At 53.6% G+C, this 15,732-nt stretch overlaps 1 protein-coding gene across 1 annotated transcript in view; it reads left to right on the top strand.

The window, feature by feature from the left end:
* The first annotated feature begins 435 nt into the window (after positions 1–435).
* Sgsm1 (small G protein signaling modulator 1) overlaps positions 436–15,732 on the top strand; it is a 74,451-nt gene continuing 59,154 nt past the window's right edge. The window contains exons 1-2 of the mRNA XM_059249731.1: positions 436–497; positions 692–881. Of these exons, the coding sequence (XP_059105714.1) occupies positions 436–497; positions 692–881 (252 nt within the window). The remainder of the gene's footprint in view (positions 498–691; positions 882–15,732) is intronic.

The raw sequence follows: 15,732 nt of genomic DNA, 5'->3' as shown, positions 1-15,732 counted from the left end.
CCCGGTATAGGGGAGGGGGCCACTCAAGAGGCTGACCACTCAAGAGGCCTGCCTCATCCAGTGGAGAGCCAGTGTATCTCAGCAGAGTCTAAAAAAAGAAGGGGGTGAAGGAGCCTATGAAGCCGCAGCAGTAGCTACCCTTTATGGCCGCCACACTTTTTTCTCCGGTCTGTGTTGAAAATTACATATCAAATATCTTGCTTGATTATCAGATCACTCTAGAGCGTATACCCACTTTATACAGGATGAATTATCATGGAGGCAGGACCATGTATCCCAGGCTGAGCCCCCTGCCTCAGTCTCCCCATTGACGAGATGATAGGTGCATGCCCCCACGTCTGGCTTTGCCCCATTTTAAATATGCATGGATGGAGACACAGGGTGTGGACCACGGCGCCACATCTTAGGTTACCCTTGGCAGCTTGGCACGGGATGATGCCGATGCCCCGGAGGAGGCCTGTGAGGATGGTGTGTGTCCTGGAGGAGGCTGGGGGATGGTGCGGATGCCCTGGAGGAGACAGGGGTGAGGATGCTGTCCTGGAGGAGACCTGCAAAGAAGCTATCTGCTGTAGTTTGTCCAGGAGGCGGCGCTGAGCTCTCGCGTGGGCGGGGCGGACGGGTGGGAGGGTTCTGACGTCCACGTCCTGGGCTGTCATTCATCTCCCGCCGGCCCCGCCCCTCGCGGTTGCAGCAGGGCGCGGAGCCGGGACGCACCGGCCACCGACCAGCACGAGCCATGGCTTCTGTCCCTGCGGGTAAGCACGGGCGGGCGGCGGGAGGGCGGCCAGGCCCCATGGCCTCGGCGCCGCTCACCGCGCTTCCCTGCTTGTCCCGCAGAGGCCGAGACCCGCCAGAGGTTGCTGCGCACCGTGAAGAAGGAGGTAAGGGCAGCCACCCCAGGGTGACAGGGCCATCGCGGGCACCCGGCTGGCGGTAGCTGTGCAGGGCTGGTCAGGGGAAGGGGGGTGGGGGCCCTGGAGGGCTGGGGTGTTTCAAGGTGTGAGGCTCTCCAGGTGTGGGGAACGGAAGGAGTCTAGGTGGGACCTTCCCTTGTGGAGGAGCAGGTGCGTGGTTCTCACTCCTGGGGTGGGGTAGGTGATGTGGGGCTCCTCGTTAGCGATGCGGATTCTTCCCAGGTTTGGGGCAGGGGAGAGGTTCAATTTTGGACCATGAAGCTGTCGCTCTACCTCACTCGGGATGCTCGGTCCTTGGAGCCCACCTCTAGGTACCAGGGCCTCTGTCTGGAGAACCTGTGGGGGTCCCAGGGCAGGTGCCCTCCACTTGAATGCCTACCATGCATACACAGGATCAGACAGGGGTGACTGTCTGCCTCCTAGGGGAGCTGGGAGCCCAGGCGTGACCTCCCAGGGCCCTGGGAGTAGGGAGAGGTTTGGAAGGCTGAGGTGGCATTTTAGATGTCTACGGGCCTGTAGGTGTAGATGAGTGTGGCCCGGGACACGACGTGGCTGTGCATCTGTGTATGGGAAACACATGTGCATTTACCTGGAGAGACCAAGGAGGGTCTTTATACTGTGTTTGTGTGAGTGGGTAAGATTGAATGTGTGTGCGTGTGGTGTGATGTCGCCCTCCCCATTTTGTCTCCGCCCTATCCTTTGGCCCACCCTCCCCCCCCCACACACACAGCCTCATCTTCATCTTGGGGTTCTTCTCCCAAGACCTTGCTTGGCTGAGAATCTAAGAGCCAGGCTGGAGTCTGTCCCTTGCTTCCTGAGCATGGGTGTGTGTGTGTGTGTGTGTGTGTGTGTGTGTGTGTGTGTGTGTGTATGTTAGGGGTGCCACCCAGGAGTCCCTCCCTTCCTGGTGGCAGCCACCTGGGCAGCTGGAGGCTGGGACCTGTTGCTGGAGCCTCCTTCCTCTTGGGGATCGTGGGTGTGTCTCTGTGTGTAGCATATTCCTTTTTTTTTTTTTAAAGAACCAGCTCCAGGGCTGGTTGCAGATTCTAGAATTATCAGATGAGGTGATGTGTTAGATAGATGGTGGGGGAGGTCCCTCAGAAAGACCCAGAAGTTTTTAGCTCAGTCTTTGTAAAGACCTGTTTGAAGATGTGAGGCGCATACTATCCAGACCCCAACCCCACAAACTCACACTCCTGCCCTTCAGAGGAAAGGTCTTAGAGCCCTTAGGTTAAATGTGGGAAGACTGTAGCTCATTTTAACTCAGACCTGATAGAAAGCATGCTCCTTGGCTGTTACAGCCTGGCGTGACCCTCTTTGTTAGCCAAACGGTTGACCAAAGAGGATGCCACTGTAGAAGAGAGGGTGAGCGAGGCCTCTGGAGAAATTAGGAGACACCCTAGTCCAGCTGTGCCACCAGCTCCCTCAGAGTCATTCATAACTCACCCCTTCCCTCACTAGGATTCCATTTCCCCCTCTGCAGAAGAACACGCGGGCGCCCCACGTCCCAGGTCTGTCCTCATCAGTTCAGCGCATGCTCCTAGAAAGTCTCTGGGGATGTTGCCCCCTGTCCTTGACCACAAGTCTGCTTGATTTCCTCGATCCTGGGGACCCCTGGGTTTGGAGTGAGTCACCTTCTTGACTTGAGCCTGAGTGGAGTGGGCCTTTTTTGCCCTGAAGGACAGTCCATTGCCGGATGCAGCATATTATTGAACAGGATTCACAGTCGTAAACGGCTCAGTTTCTAAGTCTCACTTATGGAGGACGGTCACTCGGCGGATCTGAGCTTCCGTCGGGGGCTTTTACATGCCGTGCCCTGCAGACAGAGCAACCCTGTGAAAGTGGCAACTGCAGAACTGGAGCTCACAGTAGGGAAGTGGCTTCTTCAGCACCCAGTCAAGAAGGGCCAGAATTAGGTTAATCTCCCCCCTCCCACCCCGGTCATCCAAGCTCTTTACATGGGTGACATGATTCCCATTACTCTGCTGGGTATAGCATGGCTGGAAGCAGGAGGCCGTGTTTGAAGGATGTAGACCCAGTGCAGGAGAACAGGAAGAAGGCTGCAACCTTCGGGCTCTCCACTTAGCCCCCTAAGTGTACCCCTCTGTCCACAGCTTCCTTTGCCCAGCTCCCAGCTCTAGAGGGATAGGGAGAAATTTGCCTAAGAATCTGATCATCAAGTCTTCTCTGCCCCTACTCTCCTGGGTTCAGATGAGCCACACCCCTATGTGCCACAGCCTCCCTCTTCCCCCTGGAAGAGGTGACAGAGGACTTTCCTAGACAGCCAAGCAGCTGTACTAGACTGCCCGAGTTGTGCCACCTTCCAGCCACCCACAGAGCCTGTGTGGCTGGGAGTTCTGTCCAGAGCCAGCCTTGGGAGCTGTCAGGACTCAACACCCATCACGTGGGTCAGGAAGGAGCCCTGAGTTCAACCAGAGCTGGAGTCCAGTCCTGGGTTCATTCACTACAGAGGGGCTATAGGCACTGCAGTGACCAGGACAAAGGTCCTCTGGCCTCCTGGGGAGACATTCTTCTGGAGGAGACAGACCCTGGCAGACCCAGCAGTGAGGCGCGTGAGGTCTTGGCATAGTAAGACCATAACACAGGCCCTGGCATCGAACAAAAACATCTGCCAGCTTGCAGGATATGGTACTGCGATGGCTTGTCAATCACACGGTCTCCCAGAAGCATCTGTTTTTATCTTTGCCAGTGTCTAGGTGACCATTTTGTCGTAATAGGGATGAAAATGGCCCAGTGGGCAGAATAAACTATGTGTAAGCATCCACCATGTTCATCTGCTCTCCTCCGGGGCTGAGTCAATGTCAAAGGGATGCTGTTTTCTCCAGTGAAGGCCCACCAGCTCTGAGCTGACTCCTTCCCGGCTTGCCTTCCCCTCCCTGCTGCCACCCCTTAATTTTGTTTTGGTTCCCAGAGCAAGCAGGGACTGGCTTCCCATTGCCATGACAACAGCCATTAAAAGAGCCAGTCATGTGATCCAGGTTGATAACGGAAGCTAAGTGACTAACTGCCTTGTTTTTCCTGCCTCTGGCTGCTGCCAGGAGGCCTCTTAATTGGAGAGGAGAAAGCAGGGGCTTGTGGGCGGCAGATGAGACCCCTGGAAAGACATGGGTCCTTCGGGGGAAGCTGCAGCTAGCTGTGGTGGGGTGTGGGGGGCTGTCCTGTCGAGCCATCCTCACAGCTGCTGAGCTGTGTCTAGGGGAGCACACCCCACCCCCAGCTCTGAAGTGGACGATGGGATGAAAGAAAAGGGGGACGTGCTAAAGGAAGATGAGGGACCAGAGTGACGTTGCCATGGAGACGCTTGGGTTTCATTCTAACCTGGCAGTTCTGATGAAGGACCGAGGACAGCTTGGCCACCTCAAAACAGTTGCCAGATAGCGCGTGGGTCACCGTGCAAGCCTTGAAGGTCACCGTACAATCCTTGAACCAAAACCAGGAGTTAATATGTTTTAGTGTCAGTGTGCCGCTCTGCCCCAGGGGACATCCGGCAGTGTCTGGAAATGTTTTGGTTGTAACAGCTGTGGGAGCTCCCGGCATCTGCAGGAAGAGGCCATGGGGGATGCTTAACATCCTGCGGTACACGAGACACCCCGAGTGCCAGCATCATCATCCCCGCCCCCTGCATCATCGTCATCATCATCACTATGATCATCTCCATCACTCCACCCCCACCATCTACACTAACCCACCACCACCACCATCACCTCCACCCCCAACATCACCATGATCATCTCCATCACTCCACCACCCCCACCATCATCTACACCATCATCTACACCACCCCACCACCGTCAGCAGCAGCAGCAGCACCATCTCCATCCACCTACCATCATCAATCACTGTGATCATCTCCACCACCCATCCCCACCATCATCACCATCACCCCATCACCATATCACCACCAATAAATACCACCACCCATGCCTCCATCCTCACTGCCACCATCTACACCACCCCATCACTATCATTACCCGCATCACCACAACCCTCTACCATCTCCACCCCCACTGTCATCGTCTCTGTCACTGTCCTCTCCACCAAGCCCTTACCGTGACCGCCATCATCTCCACCAAGCCCTTACCGTGGCCGCCATCATCACCACCCACACCCCACTTAACCACCACTTCTATCACCTCTCACGGTCACTCCCACACTACCACCGTCATCACCATCTTCCACCCCGATCCCTCCACCACCACCCAACACTACCACCATTACCACCGGAAGACTCCTGCTTAGAACAGATGGCAGTGGTTATAGCTATGATCTTCAGTCTCTGGAAGCACGGCTCAGGGGTAGATGTGTATGAAGGAAGGAGATGATGGGGAAAAGTGCATTTGTCTCGACTTGTGCTGGGCTGGGGTTGCCAGTGTGCCGGCTACCAGGCAGGTAACCGGGAGCTGCCGAGAATGTAAGAGCAGGGGAGGGCTGGCCCCGAGAAAGTCGCATCTAATAACGATCAAGATGGACGCCTCCCGGCTCCTAGAAAGGACGACATCATCTCCTTTCCCTCTTCCACGTTTCCTTTCACAATCCACAAACGTTTATTGAGAATCCCTGGACCATAACCTTGTTCAAGAAGGTGCAGCTTGGGAAATGAGGGAAAAAACCGGAGCCACTGCACGCCATCACTGTGTGATCAGATGAGAACATGGATGGCGGGGCTGGGGAGACGGCTCCGTGGTAAACTGCCTGCTGTGCAAGCCTGGGGGCCTGGGTTTGAATCCTCAGCACCCATGTCAGATTTGCTGGGCACAGCAGAACAAAGGTGTAACCCCAGCACTGTCCCCAGAGCTCACTGGCCAGACGCTCTAGCCAATCGGTGAGCTCCAGGTCCCGTGAAAGATCCTGTTTCAGAGAAGGATAGAAAAAGACTGAGGAGGACTCCAGACCTCCACTTCTGGCCTCTCCATGTGCATGTGAACCTGAACACACACACACACACACACACACACACACACACACACACACACACACACACACAATGGGTAGTGCCAAGTGCTGTAAGGCAGGGGAGAGATGGAAGGAGGGACTGGCCAGAGTGGTCAAGGATGGCCTCTGTGATGGGATGATCTTTGGGTGGAGAGGGGAAAGAAGGGAGGGGGGAAGGAGGAATGAGGAAGGGAGGGAGGGGCATTGATGGCTACAGGTCAAGCAACCAGCATGCTCAGAGTCCTTGAGCTGGAAGCAAAGGATAGTGAAGGGGTCAATGGAGCTGAAGCAGTGAACGAGAGTGGGAACAAGGTCCAGACAGACTCTGGGGCTTGCCACACCTGTGGACAAGTGGGACTTGATATTTAACCTGACTTACATGAAAGCCGTGGTAGAGTTTTGAGTCAGGAACATGAAGGTATTGCAGGAGACCCTTGTGGGGGAGGCAGCAAGGACGCCATAGGTAAGAGGAGCCTCTGGCTTTTCTTTCTTTCAACAGGGTCTCACTGTGTAGCCCTGGCAATTCTGGATCTTGGTCTGAAGACCAGGCTGGCCTCAAACTCACAGAGCTCCACCTGCCTCTGCCTCCCGAGTGCTGGGATTAAAGGCGTGCGTCTCTGTGTCCAGCTTTCTGGCTTGTTCTTTGTGAGCTATGGTTCATGAGTGAGAAGCCGCAGTCACTCATCTGCATGCTCCTGCTACATGAAGTAGAGGCTCCAAAACTGTTTGCCATTGTGCGTGCATGCATGTGCGTGTGTGTGTGTGTGTGTGTGTGTGTGTGTGTGTGTGTGTGTGTATATGTGAGAGAGAGAGAGAGAGAGAGAGAGAGAGAGAGAGAGAGAGAGAGAGAGAGCATGCACATGAATGTGTGTGCATGTGTGTGTGCATGCACGTGAGTGTGTATGCCCTCTTTGGGCTTCAGAGGGCAAAACTCCTCTTGGACAATACCGTCTTATCGGCCCACCTGCCATGTCTTGATGGGCTTTCAAAGTTCTGACGAAGTGGCTTCTGGGAGCTGTGAATAGCATTGGGCACCTGCGTCAGCCTCTGGCACCTGTGCTCCCTTCAGGGAGGTGGCAGGAGGGACGGCTTTGGCACCTCCTGGGCTGTCCCCCCAGGGCTCCCCCTGCAGCCACTCAGGAAGGGCTCCAGGAGCTGCCAAGAGTGTTTTGACACAGACTAGCAGATAGGACAGGGACATTTCGTCACCAGTGCCAGCAGCACTTGCTGGCTACAGAACCCGGAAAAAGGGGGAGTTGGGGGAGGCTAAAAATGAATTTCCTGGTTCAAGGATTTGGGAAGTTTGAGGTGATCAGGTTCAGGTACAGTTGTAGTTTGGGGTCAACAATGTCATCGGGACCCTGTGTCTTCCTGCGGAGGTGTGAGGAAGCCCAAGTCCTTGTCCTGCCTCTGTAGCTGGCGTTCCGTGAAGAGCTGGCTGGTCCATTCCCATCACCTCTTCCAGCTTTCCAGGCGAGTGAGGTTGGCCAGCCGGAGACCTCAGAGCATCCATTTGGCTGGCACCCCACTCAGAAAGCCCACTCGTCCTTGTTTATGCTTCTCTGAATTTGCCAAGTCTGTGTTTAAGATGTAATACGAGCTGCAGATTAGACGTCGCGGGAACAAGCCGCTCAGGCGGGGCTCAGCTGAGGCCATCCCCCAGGTCCCCTGAGGTTGATGAAATGACACAGGGATGGCAAGACACTCCTCTTCTTCAGTCATAGAAATGTCCATGCTGCAGCCTGGGGCCTGGCTTCAAACCCCTTTTTCTGAAGCTGAAACTGACAATTCACGAGTCCTTACGAAGTGTGCTCTGCCCTCGGGTAGTGTGTGACCCCCTCCAATGACAGATTACCCTGACAGCCTTGTTTCCACATAGTGACATTGCCGTCTCTGCTGTCCCAAAGCCCGCTGCCCTCTCTTAGGAGTTGAGTTGGAATAGCTGAGTCTTTGGCTGGCTGTGTCCCTGGCCTGGGTTGGACATCATGGGGGTCTCCCCTCCACTCTGTTTTTCTATCAGCCCACAGGAGACGGTGTTCAGCCTGAGGAAGCCAAGCTCCCTGGGCGTCACCCTGTCGCTATTATGTGTTCCTGGGCCATAGGGCCCTGAGAGTTCTGAATGCTGACAGTAGTATCTCTCTCTTTTTCAATAGTTGAGAAGCTCAGAGAATAAATCTGGTTCCTCCTTCTCAGGGACAGACTGTGGGCATTTATAAAAGGGCCAGAGAAAGACCACAGTAAAAACACCAGATGGGGCTGGGTGTTGTGGCACACAACTTTAATCCCAGCATACTCAGAGGCAGAAGCAGGCAGATTTCTGTGAGTTCAAGGCCAGCCTGGTCTACATAGTGAGTTCCATGGCAGCCAGAGCTATGCAGAGAGACCCTGTCTCAAAAACAAAACACAACAAAAATAAAACAGATGGGACCCAGGCATGGATGCTGGTGATTCCAGCATTGGGGAGGTAGAGGCAGGAGGATCAGGAGTTCAAGGTCATCTGCAGCTGCCTAGTGAATTTGAGGCCAGCCTGGGCTACATGACTTGTCTGAAAAAATAATAAAACAAAATAAAAACCAGATCCTTGGAGCCGTGGTAATTTAGAGACCCAGTGATACTCATGCATAGAACGTATTCCCTTCTGATTATCACTGTTGAGTAATTTATGATTAATTAGGATCCATGCTCAGCAAATGGAAACTGCTAGAATTTTACTAAGTGTTTTCCTTCTTTAATCACAAAGCTGTCGTCCTGTGGACTAGGCAGCTGCTCCCCCTCACGGACAAGACAACTGAAGCCCAGAGAGGTTAATAAACACAGACAAGGTCACACAACCAAAGCACAGTGGAGCAAGGTCCGTCTTCCGTCCATTTCAGCTTCAGTAAACCCCCATAAAACTAGCTAGAAAACCAAGTCTACAAAGCAAAGGGGCTAAAAGCAGATGTCTTGATTCAAGTGTTTGGGAAGTTTGGGGTGAGCCGGTTCAGGTACAGCTGTATCCGGGGTTTCCAGAACTGTCATCCGAATCTTGTGCTTCCATCTCTGTGTGTTGCTGTTGAGGTGTTTGTTGGTTCTTCCAGGAGGCATCCCCAGGGGCCCTGTCTGCCCACAACATTGACATCACAGCGGGAAAGGGAACTTCCTTGCCTTTCTTTGATTCTGGTCCAGCCTGGGTCCCATGATGCTTTTGGGCCCTCCACAGTGGGGAAGGTTGCTGTGATTGGTCAAGCCTGCAGGGGCAGAGCAGAGGAGCGTGGGTAGGAAATGGTAGGCGGGGAGCCAGACACAGGGCTGGAACCACAGCTGCCCACAGCCAGAAGGGAGCTTGGTCCCTGGGTAGAGGAACATCCTGCCTACGCCTGCTTCATCCGGACAGCAGGACTCTGGAGGTCAGGGCAGCCCAGCTCTCGTGAGGCCGACTGACGTCCACTTCCTTTGGGTGAGCACGGTGATGGGAGGGAAAGGTCTCTGCTCCGCCTTCAGAAGATGCAAACCCCATCACACACCCCAGCCAGACGGCACAACACACATGAACACCCTAATAGTACCAATTCCTCCCAGTGCTCCAGGCCCTGCCTAGACAGTGCACAGTTAGGCCCGGGATCCCTAATGGAATTTTCCCAAGGGCCTGCCCTGAGAAAATCCCTCCCAAGGTCCTGGGGAAGACACTTCATCCAGCTCGGTGTGTGTGTGTGTGTGTGGGCTGTTATCTGAGGGAAAAGAATCTATGTACACCATGCTCTTTCCTCCATTACTTTATTTCTCTAAGACAAAATTCTATCTATACAACTTCAGCTCCATCCTCACATATAGCTCTTCTCTGTACCTACTGGGCCTGCCTGCCATAGTCCTAACTAAGCTCCTGTGCTTTCGTCCTCATCTTCATCCTCTGTTCCTTCATCCTCCATCTTTCCTTCCTTGCTCCTTACCCCTGGCTCTGAGAAACTCTGCTCCTTCTCTTCTCCCCGGCCACGGCCACGGCCACGCAGCTCTGCCTGGATCAGGAGTTCCACTCTAGTCTTTACTACACCTGGTTCTGCAAAAAGCCCTATTGTCCTGAGTCAATAGCTTTGCATTGTACTAGGCCTGAAGGAAGGAGATGGTCTGAGCTTCATCTGCACAAGAAACAAGGCTATGCATCTACAGCCTGCCTGTCTCCTAGGCTCTGCAGGGGTGTTAGTTGCCTAGTGGATCAGCAGCAGGTCTGAGAAGCGTAACTGTTTGCCATATGGCCTAGCAGTATATGGGCACACAAGAATTTCATAGCAGAAGGCAGCTGATATATGTTAAAAACTGAACAACACCAAATAGTCCTTGATAAATGGCTTCCTCTAGAAACATTCCTTGACTTTTCTAGGTATAGCTTTAATGTACAGCTGAATCTCTATAATACGGTCTTGCGGCCTGTTGCAGATCCCCACGTCCTGGTCCATTGTTAAGTTTAAAATACAGCTCCTGGACTGAAGAGAGGGCTCACTGCTGGCCTGAGTGTGAATTCCCAGAACCCGTGTGAATGCCTCAGGGGCTGTAATCCCAGCGCACCTGCAGGAGGTGGGAGGTGGAGACAGGCAGATCTTCAAACTTGCAGCACAGCTGACCTGCCCAAGAAACAGGAAAAACAGCCAGGGGATTGTCCCAGTGAAAGGTGAGAGCTGACAACTGAGGTTGTCCTCTGACCCCAACACGTGCACAGTGGTGCACAGACACACACGCACACAAATGAGCTTGTGCAAACATCACACACACACACACACACACACGGAAATAAGACACAATTCTTCCTAGCTCCTTTGCAAATGATGAACAGATCCATAGAGCTAGTGCGACCTTACGGGACCACGGGCATACAGAGCGTTTCTAGAAACTTCTATCACATTCTAGTTATCACACCAAGTGCTCGGCATATATTCACACGTGTGAATATATCTCCGCCATCTGAGGGGCCGGCCTGTGCATTATCCCGTTTTGAAGAGGTTTGGATGGAGGCACCTTAAGTGAAGTGACTTGGCCAAGGTCCCCCAGCAGGTGACATTGGGATCTAAAGCCCCTCCCTTAAAAACAACATTCCAACCGCTTTTCCTTTTAGGGTCAGGGAGGGTAAAGTCGGTTTCTGCTTTATCTGAGTGTTTTAAGCAACCTTTCCCCCCCCACCCCGCCCCCCGAAACTTGTATTTTTTTTTCACACCCAAGTTTAGGCTTTCTTTGGGAGAGGGAGCCTTGTTTGGAATCTGTATGTCTTGCTCATCTCCAAGGCTGTGCATCTGGAGATGGGGTGTTGCCAGGGACCTCGGCCATATGTGGTGGGTAGCACACCTAGGGGAAGGCAGGCCGCTCTCGCGGTGTGGGCGGGATGTGAGGCACGAGCAAGGGAGCGAGCGTGGCTCATTTCTCTGGGCATGGAGGAGGCTGGGGCTGCTCCTCCCAACATCCTCGTCCCGTGGGAAGGGTGGGTTCCAGGGGACCTAGGGCACTGGTACAGGAGGTAATGGGGGCTGCTTGGTAGAAACCTCATCCCCTGCCTAGAACACCTTTCTCCGAGGTTGTGGGGGGAATTGGCCAGTCCTCGAGTCCGCAGTCAGGGAACCGTGCCCAGTGCCTATTTATATCGAGCGGGTAAACCATTAACTGTGGCTCAGGAAACTGAGCCACAGACCTCCATCCTGCAGTCCCAACACCTATTTAGAGCGGGTGGGTTGGGAGTGGGCAGGGGAAGGATTGCCCAACACTCCGCAGCCTCTGGAGTCCACTGCTCTCTAGCTGGCATCCCTCCATACTCCCCAGCCTGGCTTCCCTTACCTGTGCATGAGGAGGGACAGGAAAGACTGGAGGAGAGGGTGACAGGTCTGACCTGGAGTCCCATCCCCCAAATACCCTCATCCCACCATGTGCAGACCCACCCCACAATCATGCTTCTCCAGGGCAGGGTGCTGCACACCCACACTAAGGAATCCTCAAAGACCTGTCATGGTCTCCTTGGAGGCCTGTGGCTCACACTGAGGGTCCTCTTGTTGGCACAGGACCTTCTGCCACTTGGACAAGTGTGTGCAACAAAATTCCATCACTGCCCTGCACACCCTTTGAGTCCCCAGTCCCCCTCTCCTTTAGCCCTGGCAACCTGCCATCTCTTTGCCTCCCCGGTGTGTGCACCTGTTCCAGAATGTCGTCGTCGTTGGCATCCTGCAGGGCACAGCCTCTGAGCGCGGCCTTCTTCAGCCTGGTTAATTGGCAAATGAAGGTGCCTGTTCCTCTGCCAGCACGGTTCTCCCAGGGAGCCAGTACGTACCAGGAGGGCTGGGAGAAGCAGCCTGTAGAAACTGAGTCAAGGCTAGGGAGCCAGGAATTGCCCATGACCCTGATCCAGATGTTCAGTTGCAGGAGGTCAAGTGAGCAGCTGCCTGGCTGCCCTGCAGCTGGGGTCCCCACCTGAGACGGCCTCACCCTCCCTAGCCTTGATTCAAGTCCTGATCTCCGCAGGCTCAGGCTCACTGGGAACACGGGAAGAACGGTGACACCCACGGGCTCCATTACTTACCCACCCTAGGCTTTTGCGGCCCCAAGCAGGTGCCAACAGGAGCTGGAGGGGACTTCACGGGGCCCAGTGGAGTTTGCAGATCTCAGAGGAGTGGTAGCTGTGGGGACTTCTACTCAAGCCTGTGTGCTGGGTGCCTCCAACCGGGAGCAGGGGGAAGGGCGGGGTTCCCACGGGCCAAGTCCAGCATGTGGTGTCCACCCTCAAGGCAAGACGTTTGTTTTAATACTTTTAAAGGTTTGTAAACACCAAATTAAAAGTGACCACGTGACCTAGACTTTGGCCTGCAACTAGTCTCCCAGGTTTATCAAATAAAAAAAATCAGAATGCACGCTGGGTGGTGGTGGTGGCGGCGGCGCACACCTTTAATTCTAGCACTTGGGAGGCAGAGCCAGGCGGATCTCTGTGAGTTCGAGGCCAGCCTGGTCTACAGATCGAGCTCCAGGACAGGCACCAAAACTACACAGAGAAACCTTGTCTCGAAAAACAAAACAACAACAACAAAATAAAATATTCAGAATGCCCAGTCGAACCTGAACTTCAGAGAAGCAGACAAAAGAGAGCCATGCAATACTTCGTACAATATCTGAGACGTGCTTTCACATAACGTGATGCCCCTGCATCTGATATCTGGATGGATGGGGCCATTGTCCCAATACCCAGAAAGTCTTTTTTTTTCCCTATGGAAAAACCTTTGCTGACCTTGGCCTTTGACGTACAAAGCCCATCAGGAAGGACAGGAGCTGGGGACAGTTCTGGGAACAGAGCTACCAAAGCAGTAGCGACTGGCATTAGTGGTGGTAACAGCCTCAGAGTGGTCACCGTCATGTATGAGCACCGGCTGTGTGCCCATGGGCTCAAGGTCACCAACAGTCATCCAACACACTCAGAGTGTGTGAGTCAGAGCACGGTGGGGTATACCAAGGACAGAGCATTCTGGGAGGGAGGAGACAACATTATGGGCTAGGTTTTAGCAAGGGGGTTGGAGGATCCTTGCAAGGAGCCATGTGAGTGGAGCCCTGAATGAGGGGATCAGGGCAGAGCTCTCTGGTGCTTCCACCTTCACCATGGGAAACCCAGGCTGGGTGGGGTCACCCTATGAATGACAGGGTTTGACCTGGGCCTAGTGGCTCCCAAGGGCTCCTTCCTGCTCTATCCCTGACCCTAAAAGGCCTCTGTTGATTGGTGCAGCTCCGTGCAGGGTCCTGGGGGAGGCATTCTTCCTGCAGATTCTGGAATTCTTAGCCTAGCTCTGGGAACCGGGTTAACGGGTCCCTCCAGGTCAAAGGCTTCAACATAACCCGGGACACCGGGCAGGAGACAGCAACGTGGTAGTCAATTTGGAACCTGGCAGAGCTCCGGGTGGACTGTGGGAGGGCGTGGACATGTCGTGGGCATTAGTCAGGGCAACAGTAGGCCCGAGAACACCCCTCCAGCTTGGGAGACCTGCCTGGCTTCCCAGCCCGCCCTGACTCTCTCTGGAGATCTGTTCTCCTGTGCTGTTTAAATATTTACAGGTGGAAGGAGGGAGGGAGGGAGGAAGGGCAGGGCTGGTGTCTGAATGGAGGCAGGTGTGGAGGCCTACGTGGAGGGGCAGGGCTGTCACTGCCCCAGGACCAGCTGTGTCCCTGGGCAGCCCTGACTGGAAACTCACTGGCCGTTCACAGAAGGCCCGTGAGCGCCCCCTGTGGAGAGCCTGGTCCTTCTCACAGTCCCTTGCAGATCTTAGCTGGCTTGAGGCTTCAGATGTGTTTGCTTCCCAGAGAGCGAGACCCAGCTGGGGCAGCTCTACATCCTGGCTGGCTGGTTCGTTTTGAGGTAGGGTCTCTGATCTTCCTGCCCCTTTTCCTGGGTGACTGAATTTCAGGACTGTGTCACCATGCCTAGTTCAGGGCGGGCTATTAGACCCTTTGCCTGCCTGCCTTCCTTCCTTCCTTCCTTCCTTCCTTCCTTCCTTCCTTCCTTCCTTCTCTCTCTTCCTTCCTTTCTTTCTTTCTTTCTTTCTTCTTTCTTTCTTTCTTTCTTTCTTTCTTTCTTTCTTTCTTTCTTTCTTTCTTCACACTGGTTCTTAAAGGGCTAAGCAGGTTTCTGTACACATTTAGAGTAAAGACAATGATGCCTGAATGAGCATCGAGGAAGGCGTTGTCCACAAGCAGCGAGGCCATAGTACATGCTCAGTAAAACCTCTCTCTTCCTTAAAACTGAAATGTGATCAGTGGCTTATTGTGAGACAAGGACCCTGGGTTGGACTTCTCAGACTTGGGTGACTTATCTAAAATAGAAAAGAAAAAAAAAACAGGGCTGGAGAGGTTAAGAGCACTGACTGCTCTTCCAGAGGTCCTGAGTTCAATTCCCAGCAACCACATGGTGGCTCACAACCATCCATAATGAGATCTGGTGCCCTCTTCTGGCCTGCAGTCATACATGCTGTATACATAATAAATAAATCTTAAAAAAAAAATCCAATTTTCGGAGAACTAATGGTAATAGAAGGAATTATTGTTGGAGTGTATGAGAGAAAATACATTTGCCAGGGTGGGGCATGGTGGACAAATCTCTGAGTTCAAGGCCAGTCTGGTCTACAGAGTGAGTTCCAGGACAGCCAGGGCTACACGGAGAACCCCTGTCTCAAAAAAAATATAAATAAATAGATAGATAGATAGATAGATAGATAGAGAGAGAGAGAGAGAGAGAGAGAGAGAGAGAGAGAGAGAGAGAGAAATAAAAAAAATGCCTGAGTTTCCCCACCATAAAGGAAACTGAACCTCACTAGGGTGGTTGTACTTGCACACACAGTCTTTGGAGCATGCTCAGGTGTGTGTGTGTGTGTGTGTGTGTGTGTGTGTGTGTGTGTGTGTGTGTGATGAGTCATGACCCCAATCATCGTAAATTGCTTCGCTGTGTGGCTGGGGATGTAGCTCGGTTGGTAGAGTTGGTGAGCTGGAGGCCCTGATTCCATCCATAACACCACGTACAACTAGGAGTGGGGATTCAGGCCTATAATCCTAGAATTTGGGAGGTGGAAGCAGGGGAATTTGGAGTTCAAGACCACCCTCAGCATCTTAGAAAGTTTGAGGCCAGCCCGGGCTACATGAGACTCTTCCTCAAAAATAAGTGCCTACTGTGTGCTGTGGTGCCCCGATGGCCCTTTCATCCATGTCCCCATGGCAGCAGTGAGGAGTCCCACTTCACAGAAGGCCACCCTGAGGTGACAGCAGATTGGACCCGACTGAGAGGGACCAGCAAGCTCACACAAGGTCTGTGTGGCTCCGGGGTGGCATCCCCATCACCCTGTGTACTCTAGACCAAAGCTTAGAAAACCCCACAGCCCCTAAGGAT

This window comes from Peromyscus eremicus, chromosome 23 (genome assembly GCF_949786415.1).
Source record: "Peromyscus eremicus chromosome 23, PerEre_H2_v1, whole genome shotgun sequence".
Classification (NCBI taxonomy): Eukaryota; Metazoa; Chordata; class Mammalia; order Rodentia; family Cricetidae; genus Peromyscus; species Peromyscus eremicus.
Note: the sequence above shows the minus strand (reverse complement) of the source record. Positions and strands in the feature narration are given on the sequence as shown.